Raw genomic sequence first — 19,162 nt, forward strand, 5'->3', positions numbered from 1 at the left:
TGTAACAATGAATGAATGGAATTCCAAAATCTCTGTAGATGTTCATTGAAATGAAAAAGAAACAAACTAATTAAACTGAAAAAAAGCCAAAAAAGAAAAATTCCTGCTGCAAATATATTTTAATGATAGCCCAGGTTATATAACTTGGTGGATGGGTCTGAAAACCTAACCACAATTTCTTCTTATTTCCACAGGAAAATGGAATCGAGATAAACTTGGGAATTACAGCCAAATTGCAGACAATGCGGAAAACAAACAAAAATGAGTCTAACAGACAGCCTTCTAAGGTCAGGCCACTTCCTATCAGTGCGCGGCTCTGTCTGCAGTAAACCTTTCAAATACAGAGAGAGCTAACCAAGACTCCTCATCCAATTTCGTTCCAGATGGCGCGTCTCTGCTGCCACCAGGCACCTGGTCCATCTGCAATATTATCCTTTGCATGATAGGGGCACAGTGATATTTGCTTCCCTCAAAGCCCGCGTGCATTCCAAAGCCAAATACTCATAAATATTTTCAAATTTTCCCCTATCACGACTTCATTAAAGCAAATGGCAGGGGACTGGTATGTTCTAAGAAAGCATATTTTTAAAATTTTTTTTTCTTTGCATAAAAGCCACTAAACTCAGGGTTTTAGAAGAAGAAATGAATATTCATAGCATTTGCATGTGGCTAAAAATGAACTCCCGAAAAATCTATTTACAGAGAATCTATTGCAATTGCTGCAGAGAGACAGGGAGAGAGACAGGAAGAGGGAGGGAGGCAGGCGGAGACCAGGCGCATACTGAGTATTTATTGTTGTGAACAAGCCTTATTCACAATGTGCATTGTCTCTCAGGCAAACAATTGAAAACACTTCACTAATTCTATTAAAAAATTAAGGGGAGCTCTGGTGGCCTAGTGGCAAGAAGCTGCAACTACAATCCCAGAGGTGCACGGTTCGAATCCACCAGATGCTCTGCCAGGGAAGGAGGGACAATCTCCTCCTGTACCAGTCAGATCTGATTTGATGGTACACGCACACAAAAATAAAATAAAATTTAAAAAAAAATTAACATGACTGAACAAAAGTTTTTCTTTTCTCCCTAAACTTGCTCTTTTAAAAGTTTGGTGCCCTCAAGCACCTTCTGCCATGTCCCATCCAGTTAGTGACCACCCTGTTGTGCAGTGACTGTCCTTGGTCAGCCCACCTCCCCTCCCCACCACCCTGCTGCCATCTTGCTGGTGGATTACCACAAGGGCCTTGTAATTGACTGCTTTACCTCACCTCCTTTGACTTAACAATCACACTGAAGTCCAAATTATCTTTCTGGGACACAACTGTGAGCTGAGCTCACCACACCCCCTTCTGCCTCCCAGGCTTGCCCAAGGACTGCAGACTCCTTGTTCAGCTCGTAGACTTCTGGGCCAGAGTATCTCATAGCCCTTAGTATCAAGTCCAGATGCCACTGGACTGACAGACCCTTTCCTGGTCTGGCTTCAGTTCACTGTCCCTCTCCGTCTCTTCCACCAGGGGCCCTGTTCTCTGCTCCAACCCTATTCACCATCTTTCATTCCTCGGATGGGAGACGCCTACTTTCCAGAAAGTGGGCATGTGATTTTCTTTAGATCTCGGCTTGACAGAAAGTTACTGACGCTTAGGAAGGTTTCAGGGGTCCCTCTTGCAGGTTCCCTGAGTGAGCACTCCCCTGGCTCAACACTTAGCACCTTTTTTTTTTAAAAAAAAAAACACACCTTATTTTAAAAAAATCTTTCATCTAGTCCGTTGCTGTTGTTTTCAATTCATAGCGACCTTATGAACCACAAATGTGAATTTCGCCCTATTCTGCACCATCCTCAGGACCTCTGGTATGCCTGAGCCCTCTGTTACGGTCACCTGAACTGTGCTGTTAGGTGCCGCTGAGCTGAGTATAACTCGGAGCCAGGCTATGAACAACAGACCTGACTCCAGTCCTATCCCATGTCACCTCCCCCATCCCATCTCTGGCACACTGAGCCCACCGCTGCAGTCACTGTGTCAATCCATCTTACTGAGGGTCTTCCTCTCTTTTGGGGACCCTCCACCTTTCCAAGCATGATGTCCCTCTCCAAGGAACAGCCTCTCCTAGCAACACGCCCAAAGGATGTGAGAGGAAGCTTTGCCATCTGTGCCTCCACGGATCACTCTGGCCACATCATGCTGAAGACGCATCTGTTCTTTTGGCAGTCCACGGGGTATCTGGTATTCTCCAACACCATAGCTCCGAGGCATCAGTTCTTCCTTACCTGGACTAGATCCACGTAACTGCTGTGAAGGTTCTGAGGAGGCAGCTTCAGTCTCCTTTGCATCCCACCTTTGGGGATGAGCATAGGCATCCCAAACGCCTCTGAACAGATTAATGGCTCCACCCTCACCCTGTGTCCCCTACTCCCCATGCTCCAGTATCAAAGACATCCCTAAGGGGTGTTCTAAACATTTGGAGAAGGCGGCTACAGCTTTCAGCTCGCAAAGCAGCCACAACACAGTTTCAAAATTTGCTCCTAAAAGTTAGTAATCCCACACCAAGGAATAGATCCCAGAGAATTCAGAGCTAAGACACAAAGAGAAGTATGCACACTCCTGTTTATTGCTTTACTGCAGCATTACTGACAACAGTTAAGAGATGGAAGCAGCCCAAGGGTCCATCACTAAAGGAACAGAGAGAGTAATTATGGTCTATCCACACAATGGAATATTACGCAACACTGAAAATCAGTGCACATTATACAGTGTGGATGAGTCTGCAAGACATGATGCTGAGAGAAATCTGTGAGTCACAAAAGGCCAGATATCATCACACTTTTGTTAACAATAGGATGGCTATCAGAGTTGAGGGTGGGGTGGGTGGAGAACTGAAAAAGAATGGACAGATAATGACCACTGCACTGGAATGTGCCAAGGACAATCCGAAAGAAACAGATGATTAGACATTATATATATGTGAATTAGCAACCGAAACTGGAGGAGGAGGGTGGAGGAAAATGTGTGCCTATCAATGAATGAAGAAGAATTTTCTTTGTGAATTTCCACTAACATAACAATTAAATACAATCAACTCCTGTGACTGATCAAAAAAAAGTGAGGTGCATTTGGTCTCATTTGTATGTCCAGGTAAGAGGAGCTGGGGTGTGCAAATCCCCCTTCAACCCTGTGTCAAACCAGTTTTTAAGAAGCCAGTCTCTGTCCATTCCGGCTCCTGGTGACCCAGTGTGTCAGGACAGACCTGCTCTACAGGGTGTGGAGGGCTGACTGGTCAGAGAGCGGTTACCAGGTCAGTGTACACTGACACCTTCAAAGCTTTCAGTTAGCAGCAAGCCCAGGAACCCTGTGCACTGCCCAGGACCCAAGCACACCAATCAGTAGTCTCTAGTCAAAGAAAAATAAATGGCAGCCATCATTCCAAAGGCACACACTGCTTCAGTCCCAGCAGCATAATTTTGTTGTTGTTGTGTGTGCCAACCCCACATATGGGATGCACTAGCTCTAAGAAAAGAATGAAAGTCCAAAAATAAAAGTGGTGGTGGTGGTGGTGGTGGTATTAGATGCTATTAAGTAGCACCAGGTTATAGTGACCCTTTTGATAAACATCCAGACAAAATCCTCTCTCATCCTACACCACTCTCGTCATTTCCTCCGCTCTCAAGCCTACTGCTGTCAGAGGGTCGTTTGTCTGTCACTGACCCTCTGCCTTTCTAAGCATGACGCCCTTCGCCAGGGACTGGTCCCTCGTGATAGCGTGCCCACGGGGTGTGAGACTAAGTCCCAGCATCCTTGCTCCTGAGAAACACTCTCGTTGCAGTTATTCCAACACAGATCTGTTCTCTCCTTGAGGTATGAAAAACTTAACTGACCACTTAGTACAGAAATGCATTTATTGTTGTTGTTGTTGTTGTTGTTAGGTGCCACTGAGTCATAGTGACCCTATGAATGAAAGACCTGAGCCCTGTTCATGGAGCTTCCGGAGGCAAGCCATTTCAGAAGTGGATGTCACTTCTGCTTCCAAGCTTGTTTTAATTGGGGAGCTCCACCAACACTGTCCACCATGGATATACCACATTTGGCACATCGGTGTCACAGTGTTCAGCATCACAGCAACGACGAGTTACCTCTGTACAGAAATGCACAGACCAGTGCTATAGCACTTAGAAGAATGTTTGACAAAAAAACAATTTAGACCAGGCCTGAGGGCCTCAGATTAAAAATCACCCACCTTGGGCTTGGTAGCATCACTTTCTGTCCACTAGGCAAACAGAACTCTATGTTGCCATTGTTATTGTTGTTAGGTGCCGTCAAGCCGTAGACAACTCACAGCGACCCTATGGACGAAAGGCCTGAGCGCTGTTCATATTTATTGGATGGATGTCATCACCATGAGGCTTTTAGAGAAGTAAAAAGTGAATTTTCAACAGTAGAGGCCATGGGATTATCAAACAGAACTGAGAAAAGAGGGACCTGGTCCATTGTGACTGGGACACTATCCAACCCTGGGCCTTCAGGGTCTCCTGGGACGTTGTCTGGAGAGAAGCATGGCCTCTATAGCAAAGGTCTGAGAAGGTAGGTGCACAGACACCAAGGGCTGCTAGGGATTAATCTAAAGAAGCAATAAGCACAGACAAATACGTCTACACAAAAATGTTCAGGGCATAATCTGGAAGAGGAATGAAACACAAAAACCTTAGGCATTGAACCACAGAAGACTGACTGAATAAATTAACTGCAGATACACGTGATAGAATGCTAGGGCATCATCAGCTATGCCATTGTAGATGAATATTTAAATCCAGGGAAATCCTCTGGAACATCAAGTGAAAAAGGTGCCATTTTCTTAAAACAATTGCATAGAGAAAAGAGAAATATTAAAATAAGAACAGTTATGTTTTGTAGGCTTCTTGATATTTTCATTTCCCTTCCTCCCTTTTTAGAACAATGAAAATTAATTGTGAACATCTACAATCAGAATAAAAGACCAAGTGTTGTGTTGTGTGCATGTGTGTGTTTTTTAAAGGGAGGCCTTCTTTGAAAATTGTAGGCGGCGGCAGCAGCAGCAGCAGCAGCACGTGATATTGTATTTTTAAACATACTGGGAACAGGTCTGAACAGCAAAAGGCACAGCCGTTCACAGAATGCAGGGACGACGGTATGTCACCAGAGGAACAAAACCCCACCACCGCATAATGCAAATTAAGAGCAAGTGCCCTTTTAATGCAAAGAGTTACACTTGGTACCTGTCTGGAAGATGCTTAGATACTCAATATGAAGCCACATTTGACCCAGGGACGAGTTAGGGTGCTACATGTGTAATATCATTGTAAGACCCTAATTCAGTCATCCAGAACTGAGGGTGGATCTGTCATTCTGGGTGAGCAATTAGAAAACACCACCCCAGGAATCTGAAGAGTGGCTACCTCCTGTGGAGGGGCAGGGCCACACACCAGCACAAGGGGCCCAGGGGACTTGCTGGGCTAAAGAAATGCTTGGAAAGGTGGAGGGAAGATGCAGGAGAGGAAGACCCCAGATGAGATGGATGGGTACAGTATCTGGGGTAATGGGGGTAGATGTGCTGGAGATAAGACTGCTCAGGACAGAGCAGGCTTCGGGCAACTCATAACAATCAGGCAACACTAGAAAGAACAGACTCAGAGCTGACCCTGTGGCGGGTTTTCAGAGGCAGTTAATCACACGGAGGAAACTGCTCATCTTTCTTCCACAGAGCAACTGGTGGATGCGAACTATGTGCCTTCGGGATTGTAGTGCAGCTTCTTGCTACCTGGTCACCAAAGTTCCCATGCATATATGTTGTTATGTGCCATCAAGTTGCTTGTGACCCTATGTACAACAATTCTGAACCTTGCTCTATCCTGTGCCAACCTTATCATCTGACACACCCACCCCCATTACCCCAGTAACTGAGTCAATCCATCTCATCGAGGGTCTTCTTCTCTTGCCCTGTTCCTCCACCCTCCCAAGCATGACGTCCTTCTCCAAGGACAACTGGCCCCTCCTTGCAACATGTCCAAAGTATGTTAGACAGAGCTTCAATTCCTTGCCTCCAAGGAGCAGCCTGGTTTCACCCTCTCCAGGACGAACCTGTTTGTTGTCCTCATGTACAGTCTCTGTAGTACTATAAATGCATCACAATAAAGTTGTAACGTCTGTCTGTTAGAGTTAACAAACCCGCACACTTAAGATGGGTGCACTTCACTCTATGTGCATTATATTGCAATTTAAAACCAAGCATGAAATCAGCCTCCCAGCTCCATTTCTGAAGTGGAGTCATGACCCTGGAAGACGAAAACAATGGCAGGTACAGTTCCAAGGTCTGCATGTGTGGGAGGACCCTTCGTGGGTGTCTGTCCTTCCCAGACACTGCTGAAACACTGGCTTGTCTCAGAAAGACTGGTCATACTGGGGCAACCACGTACCTAGCCTGGCAGCGACCTAACCTGTATGGGAAACGTTCCCTGGGTGTGAGTTGGAGGTGGGTGACGTCACAGCTGGTGGCAGTGTCTGCCTCTGGGAACAGAATGAAGCCTATCATTCTTGCATATCAGGCTCCACGTCTGCTGTTTTCCCAGGTGACCAACTTCCCAGGTAGGAAGGACCAAGTGCCGGCCGCTGAGAAGCCTGGGTGGGCAGCAGAGGAGGAGGGTGAAGCCTGGGGCTGGAGAAGCCGGTCCCCAGCACTCACATTAGGCTGGCTGCAGGCTGCCTCTCTGGTGACTGTGGCCTTGCACTTGGCCTGAGTCCTCGAGGTGAAAGTCACCTCCTCCTTATGCAGTATGATTGTTTGTTACTGTCCTCATGCAGTCGGCCTCTGTGAAATGTCAAGTTCAGGCCACACAGAGTGATAAGCCCAGTGTCCTCGCCATGGCTAATCTCCTGCCAAAGCAGTGGAAGCGCTCAGGAGTCAGGGAGCTTGTTTGTCATCTGCTATTTTAGATTCTCCACACTTCCATCCCCTCTATTAAAATGCATGAGCCCGGATCTCGGGGCTGGCTCAAAGCAGCCCTGGAGAGTTCCTCTCATATTTAAAACCGCTTTCAGAACATAAACAGGCCATATCCAAGTCAAATGGCCAGTGAGGAATTGACAAGGACGTAAATCCTTCCCTCGAGAGTTCACAGAAGTGGAACAGGGGTTCTGCAGCGTTCACTGACGTGGACTCAGCCCGGCCTGTCTTGGAATATGACACGGGGACCGAGAAGCTCGCATTGGGCCTGCAGCATCACACAGGACCAGTGAACCTGGCAAGTCCCCAACCTGAAACTCCTCCTCTCAGCGTCACATAAAATAAGCTCCCTTCACCTCTCACCTCCCAAGCAGAGAGCTGGACATGTGAAAGTTGGAGAATGAATAAGGCAGGTGGAAGAACTGACACCTTTGAACTGTGGTGGGGGCGTGAAAGATTGGATACACCGTGGATGGCCAAAAGAACAAACAAATCTGCTTGGACAAAGTGCAGCCAGAGTGTTCCCCTGAAGCGTCAAGCTGGTGAGCTTTTTTCAAATCCACTGAGTATGTGATCTATCAGGAGAGGCCAACTCCTAGAGAAGAACATTACACTTGGAAAAGCAGAAGGTCAGTGAAAAGAGAGGACAAAACGGCTTAACAAGCACATCTCACAAGGACGGTGCCGGACGGGGCACGGTGTCATTCTGCTGCATATATGGGTGCTAGGAGTCACAGGCGGCTCCGCAGTGTTTCATGACAAGGAGACTGGTTGAGGCAACGGTGGTGGTTCTGAGGCTAAATCCTTGCCTTCCATGCACTGGGCCCAGGACTCCTTTCTGAGTAAGATGCCTTATACACAGCCACTGCCCACACACTGGAGGCCGGCAGCACAGGTGAAGGCAGGCCTTGGTGGGGGGTGGTGTAGGGGTGTCCACTTCTAAAACTCCACCCAGGAAAGCCTTTTTGGTCACAAAAGCAGAACAGATTCCAAATCTATACACTTTCTGAAGCCACAGAGGGTGGGTGAACCGCCAAACTACTGCCCTGGGAATATCTTTAAACCTTAACCCCAAATAGCAGACCATGCGGTCTTTTTAAAACCAATAACAATGTCATCTAATTAGTAAAAAGTGATCTATCTGGGAACTTCATGTCATTTTCCAAACCTGGTGTATAAACTCTTTCTTTATAACTCTATGCAAAACCCAACCCAGTTTCAGAGCCACCCTCTGCCCCCTGACCTCCTCCCATTCCCCTTGTGGACTTGTATCCACATCTTCCTAGTTATCCTTCTACTTTTACTATTATCCTTCTATTTACTATTATCCTACTATTTAACCTTCTATTTTTCTACTTTTAATAATAGTCATATGCAGTATTTGTCCTTACGAGACTGGGTAAGCTCACTCAGCATAATGCTCTCTAGAGTCTCCTATGTTATACAGCATGAACTTTTACAACTGACAAATTTGGGGTGCACAGACTTCTCACTGTCTGAGATCAACTCCTATGGGGGACAGGGTGACTGTTTCTCAGCACGTCTGCACTTAAAGCATCAGGAGTGTTATACGGCTGACTGATCCCACAGCCGTGAAAACTGAATTGCCTCCCAGGGTTTCCGAGGCCATAACCCTTCCAGAAGCAGCCGCCCCATCTTTTCTCCAAGAAGCAGCTGTTGAATCTGAAACATCAACCTCTTGGGTAGCAGGACCTAGTGGGTTTGATTTTTTGAGTTTTCTTCCCCCAGGCAGTCCCGAGGATGCAAAAGACTAACATCCTCAGCTGCTAACAAAAATGGAGGGGTTTTTTTTTTTGTCCAACCAGAGGTCCCTAGGAAGAAAGGCCTGGTGATCCATTTCAGAAACATTAACCACTGCAAGCACCACGGAGGGATTTCTATTCTGACACCACGGGGAGGCAACTGGTTTCTTGTTCTGTCTTGATAAGTACCAAGTAACTCTTCCCAAGATGAACTTCCCCCACTCCACTTTACTTTTATTTTACATCTGTTGGCATACAAAATTCGTGCACGATCTGTATCGTTCATATACACTACGTTTCACACAATTCCAACATATGCATTGTGTTTCAAACACTCACTTATGTACACTGTGCTTTCTAAAATTAATCACCATTGATCTATGCCTACGACTGCCTCTCTTTTCAGTTCCTTACCGGTTTCCTAACTCCTTTACCTCCGACCTCCACTCACCAAACTCTGTTATCATAGAGATTCTCTCCTCTCCCCACCCTCTGCCCCCTGACCTCTTCCCATTCCCCTTGTGGACTTGTATCCACATCTTACGAGTTATCCTTCTATTTTTACAATAACAGTCATATGCAGTATTCGTCCTTATGAGACAGGGTAAGCTCACGCAGCATAATGCTCTCTAGATTCTCCCATGTTATAGAGCATGAACTTTTTACAACATTTCTGGGGTGAAGCAGCAAGTAACTGACAGACGAAGTTGGGGTGCACAAACCTTCTCGTTGTCTAGAGATTAACTCCTAACGGGGGCAGGGTGTTCTCAGCACGTCTGCACTTAAAGCATCAGGAGTGTTATATGGTTGTTGGATTGGGAGCTGAGTGATCCCACAGCCATGAAAACAGCAAAACAAAGTGGAACCCTCGCTTGCAGGGCTCCAAGACCGCTTTGTGACCGTCTGCCTCTTTGCTACCACCTTTTTGTTGCAGGCTGGTGCTCCCGCCCTGATGACGAGAGCACTGGAGAGAAGGCATCATGGGCTGTGACGTCCAGATGAGAGAAGCATGCCTTTATGTTCCATCACCATGCCCACAGCCTCGCTGTGTGGCGGCAATTACCGAGCGCCTTGTCCCGGTATATAATGAGCTGTACCGTCTAATTAGATGCTTCACCCCACGCGGCTCCCACTGCAGAAGTGCTTCCCGTGTTTCCATAACCAGGATCTAAGCAGTCTGGGGGCCAGGGCTACATGAGACTTGGCAATGCTTCTCTTGTTCAAAGAGCACTGAAATTAGACGAGCTCTAGACTCTTCTAGAACAGAAACCAACCCGAGCAGGACTGGAAACTCACAGACAGCACGTGCTGCTCCCAAGGGAGGCCTCCAGAGTTATTTACTCTTTACTCTGCATCGAATTTTAATGAATTTTCATTTTCCAGGCCCAGAGCAGAGGGAGCAGAAGATTCAAAAACAAGTGCTCAATGCACACAGGCTACGTTTACTGTTGTTTTGTCATTGGTGAGGAAGTGGTTCGTGGGTTCCCTGGGCAGAGAGAGCAAAATGACAGCCAGCAACGAGCTTGTAGGCAAATGATGAATGAGGGCACATGAACTAAAAAACCCAACAAACTAACAAATAAAACCCACTCCACATTGAAGGATCTAAGCAGCGAATTCTGATTGGCCACACTCGAAGTCTTCTAAGTATCATCTGTCAATGACTACTGTTGACTGCCCAGTACGGCCTGCAAACAGACATTACTTTAAAATACCAATCACATCTTGTAGAACTATAGTTAGTTAGTTGTAATTTTCTAAGACATCGAGCCAAATACTACTCGTAGTGACTTTATGAACAGATCTATCTTATCCTGTGTCATCCTCACAATTTATTTCTGACACACTCAAATTCACTGCTGTTGTCACTGGGTCAATCCATCTGGCTGAAGGTCTTCCTCTCTTTTGCCATCCTTCCACCTTTCCAAACATGATGTCCCTCTCTAAGGAATAGCCTCTCCTAGCAACACGTCCAAAAAATGTGAGACAGAGCTTCATCATGTTTGCCTCCAAGGAGCACTCTGGGCACACCTCCATGACACATCTGTTTGTTCTTTTGGCAGTCCACGGATATTAGTTACTCTTTTCCAATACCACAGATCAAATACATTAATTCTTCTGTCATATTTAGTCACTATCCAATTCTTTGATGTATATCAAGTTACTGAAAAGACCATGGCCTGAATCAGGCGCACCTTAGTCCCCAAACTAACATCATTGCTCCTCAATTTGGAGACGTCTGTGACTGTTGACTTTGTCAGTGCAAAATATCTCCTGACTACTGGTACCAAGTATATACTGATTGTGGGGCCAAGTAAGATGAAGTCATTTTTTATTTAGATGTTGTTGTTGTTGTTATGTGCCATTGAGTCGCTTGCGACTCATAGCGACCCTCTGTACAAGAGTCCTAAACGCAGTTCTATCCTGTGCCAATCACCGTCTCAAACACACTCATTCCCACCACTCCACTCACAGAATTGATCCATCTCATCAAGGGTCTTCCTCTCTTTTGCCGCCCCTCCACTCTCCCAAACATGATGTCCCTCTCCAAGGACCAGTCCCTCCTTGCAACATGCCCAAAGTATGTCAGACGAAGCTACAGAATTCTTGACTCCAGGGAGGATTCTGTCTTCACCCTCTCCAGGACAAACCTGTTTGTTTTCCTAGCAGGCCATGGTATATTCAACACTCTTCTCCAGCACCACAGCTCAAAGGCATCAATTCTCTCTCTATCATCCCTAGTCACTGTCCAACTCTCTGATGCATAGCACGTAATTGCAAAGACTATAGCCTGGATCTCCAGATAGAGGGAAATAAAACAAACTCTCTCTTCATCACCTCCAGGAGAAATCAGTGTGTGGCCCTGCACTGTATTTCTAAACTACGTGGGAGGAGACAGCCCATCTTTCTCCTTCAGAACTGCTCTGTTGGAACCAAAACTCCAAAGAGGCACCGACTTACAGTTTAGCAGCACAACGTGTGAGGGACTATGAGAAAGAGGAGACACAAGTTGGCTTTCCAAATAAAAAGCCAAAAAGTTTTCATACATAAAAAAAAAAAAATCTTTTAAGTGGAAAGCTTCTGTTAAGAAAAGCCGTTCCTGAACGTGGCTTGTTTCCAGCTCAGGCACAAGGAACATGGCTTTCTTTATTGCTTGAGTATCTCTACAGTGATTAATAAATAGTCATTGTGTTCTAAAAATACCTGATCAGCTTACTCTCTTTTAAAAAAAAATTTATTAGTTTTAATGTTCGTTTACAGAGATTTTGCATTTCCACTCACTCATTGTTGCATTTTTCTCCCTGCCCATCCCGCCCCCTCCCCTCCCAGTTCACTCTTCTCTTTGAAAAGTAAAAGAAAAATTCCTTCATTGGTATACAATTGCCCTCCCCCCATACACTCAACTATGCAGCCTTGATTATGGACTCTTGTCATGATCATAATACCCAATCACATATCGCTTTTAAACTGTTCGCTCCTCATCTGTTTCAATGCAGTATACATAATTTATCCAGTTTTTCTCAGTCTCAGTCCAACCCTGATGTCAGTCCCATTCTACAACAGTGGCACTATGCAGTATTTGTCCTTTTGTGACTGAGATATTTCACTCAGCATAATGTCCTCCAGGGTCACCCATTTTGAAAATAATATTCCATGAGTCCCTTGTTTTTCAATGCAGCATAGTATTCCATTGTGTGACTATACCACAGCTTCTCTATCCATTCGTTTGTTGATGGGCACCTACTTGGGTTGTGTCCAACTCCTTGCAACTGTAAACAAAGCCTCAATAAACATGGGTGTGATGGGCTTACTGTTAACCCAGACATCAGCTGAGGGGCTCTCTATGCTCCACCAGTACTAGCTGCCATCAGGGCTATCCTGGCCCACGCCACTCCACGTGTTTCAGAGTAGGCCTTCACTCCACAGTTTTCCATAGACGTGCTATTTTGAAAATAGAGAACTGGATCTTTCCTTTCAAGATGCCTCTAGGTAGATTCAAACTGCGGACATTTTGATCTGTAGATGGGTGCCTTATCATTTGCCCGGAAGGACTCTGGTTTATGGTGCGTTGTTAAGATTCACAGGGACTCTGTACAGGAGAAGGCAAGGACGACTGATGACGACCGATCCTCTGTTCTCATGGTCACTGCTGAGCTTAAGTTTATTATTCCAAGCACTGTGTCACCCCACCTAACTGAGGGCAGATGGTGGGGCAAGAGTTTAATGAAGTATATTCCCTTAGACTCACAAAGGATATTAAAAGAATGACTTTATAACCCTGGTCCCTCTCCCTCCCACCCACACAACCTGCCTCACTATCCCAAAACAAACAAGGAAGACAGCAAAGGCATGGAAAACAAATGACTCATCACAGTTACAAAAATGGCTCGAAACTTCTAAAAAGTGCTACCATCCCACAAATCATACTGTTTTTCTTAAAAACAGCTCTGTGTAGAATTTAATCCATCACTAGAAGGACATTTAGATTCTGTTTCAATGGAGGAAGCTTTTTTAAAAAAAATGCAGTCAACTCAAAAGAGATTTAGACTTTGTTTCAATATCGGAAAAACACATATTTGATTATCTTTGGAAGGCTATGTGTGGAGAGAGGGATTCGGACAAGGGAGTGTTTAAGCTGACCTTTGAGCCACCTCAGTAAATAAGTGAGGATATCGGGCAGCCTCAGGATCGCACCCCGGTGGTTCTAGAAACAGGTGTGCAGCTCCAGTGGCCTCCACAGAGCATCGGAACCATGGCCGACAAGGAAGTCTCCCCAGGACCTGGGAGGTCATGGTGTCCTTGACTAAATACAGACTGCGAGAGAAGTGTGACCTCATTTTCCATGTAGGAATGAGAAACTGAAATAGGCACCCAATTACACCAGGCACAAGCCCCAGACAGGCGCAGAAGACAATATCTACTTATCACATAGAGATGCTTGTTGGCACTGCATATTGCAAAAAACAAACAGCATCAACAATAGGGGAACAGACAGCAAAGGAAACTGTGGCATGCTTATATCACCAAAGATTAGGCTGCTGTTGAAAATCAATCCTAAATGATTACCAGGAAACGCTTCTGAGTCCTGTGAAGAACTCATCAAGACACAAACACAACCTATAGAAGAAATAAAAGAAGTTTAAAAAAAAAGGGTTTGAAGAAGTTTATCTTCTTTATTATTTCAAGCTTTAAATAACTAACAAGAATTATTTAATAATTTGGTAAAAACCCTTTTTATTCTTACATTTATATTCTTTTTTAAAAATTTTTTTAATTTTATTATTTGTGTGTATGTGTGTGTACTGTCAAATCAGATCTGACTGGTACAGCAGGAGATTGTTCCCCCTTCCCCAGCAGAGCATCTGGTGGATTTGAACTGTGCGCCTCTGGAATTGCAGTGTAGCTTCTTGCCACTAGGCCACCAGAGCTCCCCTGTATTCTTAATCAGTTGTTATGAGACAGGTCAGTGGTTCAAAGTAGCATGAAATAAAGGCCTGGCAATCTGCTTCTGCATAAATCACAGCTAAGAAAGTCCAATGGAGTAGGTCTACCCTGTAGCAGTGGGGTCAATAGAGCCAGGCAGGACTCAACAACACAGGTCAGGGGTCAGGGCAAGTCTCACCTAGAAATAACAATTCCCTATCTTATCAGCTCTCAGAGCAGATTATCCGAGAGACTGGGCTCTAAGAGAAGACGTTAGGATTGGTGGAAGTTCTATCAACAATCTGCATTATGCAGATGACACAACCTTGGTCGCTGAAACTGAGGAGGACCTCATGCACTTACTGCAGAGGGTCAAGGACTGCAGCCTTCAGTATGGACTGAGGCTCAATGTCAAGAAGACAAAAATTCTCACCACTGGACCAATTGGTAGCATCAGGATGGATGGTGAAGAGATTGAGATTGTTCACAGCTTCAGTTTGCTCGGTTCCACAGTCAACACTCTTGGCACCAACAGCCAGGAAATCAAAAAACGTATTGCGATGGGAAAGTCTGCTGTTAGGGACCTCTCTAAAGTACTCAAGAGCAACGGTGTCTCTTTGGAGACAAAGGTGCTCCTGATACAGGCCATGGTCTTTGCAATCACTTGTTATGCATCAGGAGAGCTGGACAATGACTAGGGAGGACAGAAGGAGAATTGATGCCTTTGAGCTGTGGTGCTGGAGAAGAGTACTGAATATACCATGGACTGCCAAGAAAACAAACAGATTCATCCTACAGAGGGTTAAACCAGGTTATTCCTTGGAGGCAAAGATTCTGGGGCTCCGTCTGACATACTTTGGACATGTTGCAAGGAGAGACAGGTTTTTGGAGAGGGACATCATGCTGGGTAGAGTAGAGGGACAGCGCAGGAGGGGAAGACCCTCTATGAGGTGGATTGATTCAGTGACTGGGGTAATCAGGATGGGTGTGTCAGAGGCAATGCGATTGGCACAGGATAGAGCAGGGTTTAGGGCTGTTGTACATAGGGTCACTATGAGTCACAAACGACTCGATGGCACATAACAACATCTTATCAGCTAAAGTTATCTAGACACTGGGCTTTGAGATTTACAAGTCTGTCTTTTAAGTACTTTGGAAGTCAGATCACACAAGAGTTACTTTTATGAATTAAGGTGAACTCCATCTGGCAAATCCTTTTGTAAGGGAACTCTGGTGGCCTAGTGGTGCGGAAACTGTGGTGGCTGAGTGGTATGGAGTTGTGCTGCCAACTCAAAGGCTCACGGTTCAAATCTACCAGCTGCTCCACAGGGAAATAGGGACAATAGCCTCCCATGCGATTCACTGCATCTGAAAACCCATAAGAAGAAGGTCAGGTAGGGAGCCTGGAAACCCTTAGAAGGTCAAGTATGGGGCCTGAAAACCCAATAGAATGTCAGGTATGGGGCGGTTCGATTCAACTGTATATAACAACAGTCTAGTGGGGAGATTATTGCTTCCAACTCTTAGTGACCATAGGAGAAGTGATGACTCTTGTTTTGGGAGTGGCCGATGCCATGTACTACATTTACTCAAACACATCTCTGTTCAAATGTAAGATTCTGGGGAGCTGGGGCAGAGGCCCCTTCCCCTCCTCTGGAGAACAGCTGGTCCTCCTCTTATTAAGCTATTTTTGGTACGCTCTTCTTCTTTCTGTTTTAGGATGTTAGTAATTTGAGATCCTCTCCTACTCTATGGGACTTATGTCTAGGCACTAAATTAGAAGGGTCTTCAGGACAGACAGCTATCTGGCAATTCCTATGACACATCTTACTCCAGTAATCGTGCCTGCCCATGTGCTAAACTCGTTACTCCCAGATGAAGACCTGGGCCTCTGAGCTATGACACAGTGAACCCAACCAAATGTAGAGAATCAGTCGGGGCAATGTGAAACAGGTGAGTCATCCCTAACACAGGGAAGAAGAGACCTTGAGACAAGAAGCAGAATACATTTCTTCTTAAGTGAGAACATAACAACTATCTTTTCTCCTTTGAAGTCTTTGCAGAAAATCTTAACATTTTAAGTATCACTTAGTACCTTAAAAAGTCTCTACTAATTGAATGACCAGTGGCAGTCCACCAGCCAGTCCAAGGGAGTGGCGGGAAGTTTTGGATGAAATTACAGCCTGGTAGCCCTAGAGGGCAGTCCTGTAAGGCTGGACTCCACTGGAAGGCAGTGGTCAGTTTAAGTCCAAGCAGTTCTGGTGGTGCAATGGTTAGGCATGGGGGCTGCCAACCACAAAGGTTGGTGGTTTGAACCCATTCAGCTGCTCCTCAGAAGGAAAGCCTGGTAAGGGAGCTCTGGTGGCCTAGTGGCAAGAAGCTGCACTGCAATCCCAGAGGTATGCAGTTTGAATCCATCATATGCCTTGCTGGAGAAGAAGGGCCAATCTCCCCCTGTACCAGTCAGATCCAATTTGACGACTACACACACACACACACTCACTCACTCTTTCTCTCTCTCTCTCAAAAAAAAAAAAAAAATAAGGAAAGCCTGGTGATTCCTTTCCACAGAGATTACACCAAGAAAATCTTACGGGCCGATTCTAATCTGTCAGGAGAAATAAAAAATTACTTTGACACACTCAAAAACCACCACAAGTTGAACAGTAAGAACGAGTCGGTCCTGTTCTTCCTACCTGGTACCATTTCACAAAACAATTCTCTGACAACAGAAGAGAAAGTTCAGTTTGGAAACCTCTCATCTCCACACCCGACCTCTGAGATACAATATCTCCAACACCAGGCAACCTCTAAACTCACTGATGTGCTGGTGCTTTGGGGATAAGGACCCCTGTGCCAACGCTTGATAAAATGGGCTTCTATGCAGAAAGATAACTCTTGTAGTGCTCGACTCATATCTGCTCCTGTCTCCAGGGTGGGATGTTAGAAAGAAGAGGTTGAAGACCTTGTGTTACTGGGATGAACTTTCTAGGGGTTGGCCCTCTAGTTCCCCTGGTTTTTATCTCACCTTTCAAAACCTCAAAAGATCTTTTGCCCTCAGGCTGTTTCAACCCCTTGTTTTATCAACTTTCTATTACATCTAGACAAGCAGGAAGGAATACTGTGGTATGGCTAGATCATGCAATTATGATAAAGCCTTCTCTTATTTGCACTGGTCATGCTTCTATGAATGTTACACACACACACACACACACACACACACACACACACACTCTCTCACACACACACATAACATGTGCACTCATACACAGTGCACACTCTCGCTCAAACACAAACCATCACCCACTCACATGCCCACTCTCCAACTCAAGACTAGAGCAGCCCCGGGCTGTCTGACCAGCCCTTGGAGCACCTCCAAGATGCTGAGCCTTAAACCAGAGGCTCAGGTGACGATGAAGCACTTTGGTCTCCTCAAAACGGCAAGGTAAACACTCTACCCCACAGATTACAAGCAAGGTCCAGAGTCATCAGGGACTTCTGAAAGAAGGGGGGCGGGGGGCAGCAGCAGAGAAGGAGAAAGGGACTTAGGAGGGCAGATCTCTTGTGCGATTTTGGCAAGGCCGGGATGGAAAGGGGCAGCGGCGGCAGACCAGCTCATATCTCCACCAACAAGTTTTCATCACACACTATTTGATCAAGCAGGCAGGCTCTGGAGGCTAACACACTGTGACCACCCACTGGGCACTGAAATCCAAAGTCATTTACAAGGTGGGCTAAGTACTGGGAAACAAGAGCTTCCAGGAGTTACAATCAATCAAAAGTTCCGCACACTGAGAGGCAAATCTAGGCAGCCTCTTGTCAAATGTAAGGCAAATCTCTGGTTTGCAACTGTCGTCTGAAAAACGGTTCATTTTCTTTTTAACCTAAAACGGTATCAAAGTAGGGGCAGTCTAAACAGCCTCTTGACTCAAAGAGGGACAAGGGGGTGGAGGCAAGATCATATTAGGAGCTTTGCTTCTCTGCTAACCTTAGCTGGTTCAGACACCTGCCATCAAGGTGGTCTGCTCGTGCGCCTCAAAAATCCTGCCCACCCACTCCCGTCTTGAAAGCAGCTACATCCTGGCCAAGGTCCTGCAAAGACTGGTGCCCAGAGTTCGGCCCCTGGTACCAGTGCTCCCAGGCCAGAGAGTCCGCTGCGCTGGATTTGCAATGACGCCACAGGGAGAATAAAGGGTGAAACATGAAAAGAAAAACAAGGAGTGGAGGCAGCACCAAGCAAAGATGTGCTTCATCCGCTCAAAGCCGGGCTAGAGAGGAAAGAAAATCCCAAACGGGAGATGGCCACTGGGTAGTTTATCCAGAGGCATCTGGGACATCCCTAATCCCGATTCAGGCTACAAAACCATTTAAAAATTAACAAACAGTAACTGGGAAATCAACTTGGGCACGTTATAATAGGAACTCGTCCCCTAGAGCTCCCACTGCCATCAGCCCTGGCTAAATAAAATCCCAGGGGTACAAGGGTCTGGAAACTACACTTTAGTTACAAGATCTAAGGTTTACATAATCACAAATTACATAATACCCCTCCTGTGCACTAAAAACCCTTCTATAGGTGAAGCTCCAAAGCAAGCCAAGGTTGCAACATTATCAGGATAGAGCCGAAAAAGTCTGCAGAATCATTGGGGGTGGGGTGGGGGAGTGAGAGACAGGGCGCCGGAAAAGTCACCCCTGACAATCTGCAAAGCTAACCACATGTCCCAGGGTGACAAGACACTGTGAGCAGGTGACTGGCTGTCCCCCCGCGCCCCCAGTGCCCCGCGCGCCCTAGAGTCGAGGCCGGGCGAGCAGGGTGCGGGGCGCACTGTGCAGGGTGCGGGGGGGTTGAGCGCGCGCGCCGGCTTACCTGCTCCCCGAAGTCGATGGCGATGTTGGTGATGCCCAGGGGCACGAGGAAGCGGATCAGGGGCCAGTAGTGCGTGAGCGCCGGGAATTTCACCATAGTCCTCGCTGTGGGCTGACCCCACACTCATCTGCCGCCGCGAGGGG

General features: G+C 46.2%; 1 protein-coding gene across 1 annotated transcript in view; it reads right to left on the reverse strand.

Annotated features, from left to right (window-relative positions):
* The window catches only part of ANKH (ANKH inorganic pyrophosphate transport regulator), a 174,533-nt gene extending 155,371 nt beyond the window's left edge, over nucleotides 1–19,162 (reverse strand). The window contains exon 1 of the mRNA XM_006895007.1: nucleotides 19,020–19,162. Coding sequence (XP_006895069.1) covers nucleotides 19,020–19,115 — 96 coding nt within the window. The 5' untranslated portion in view covers nucleotides 19,116–19,162. The remainder of the gene's footprint in view (nucleotides 1–19,019) is intronic.

Source organism: Elephantulus edwardii, unplaced genomic scaffold (assembly GCF_000299155.1).
Source record: "Elephantulus edwardii isolate Elephantulus edwardi_28Jun2011 unplaced genomic scaffold, EleEdw1.0 scaffold00153, whole genome shotgun sequence".
Taxonomy (NCBI): domain Eukaryota; kingdom Metazoa; phylum Chordata; class Mammalia; order Macroscelidea; family Macroscelididae; genus Elephantulus; species Elephantulus edwardii.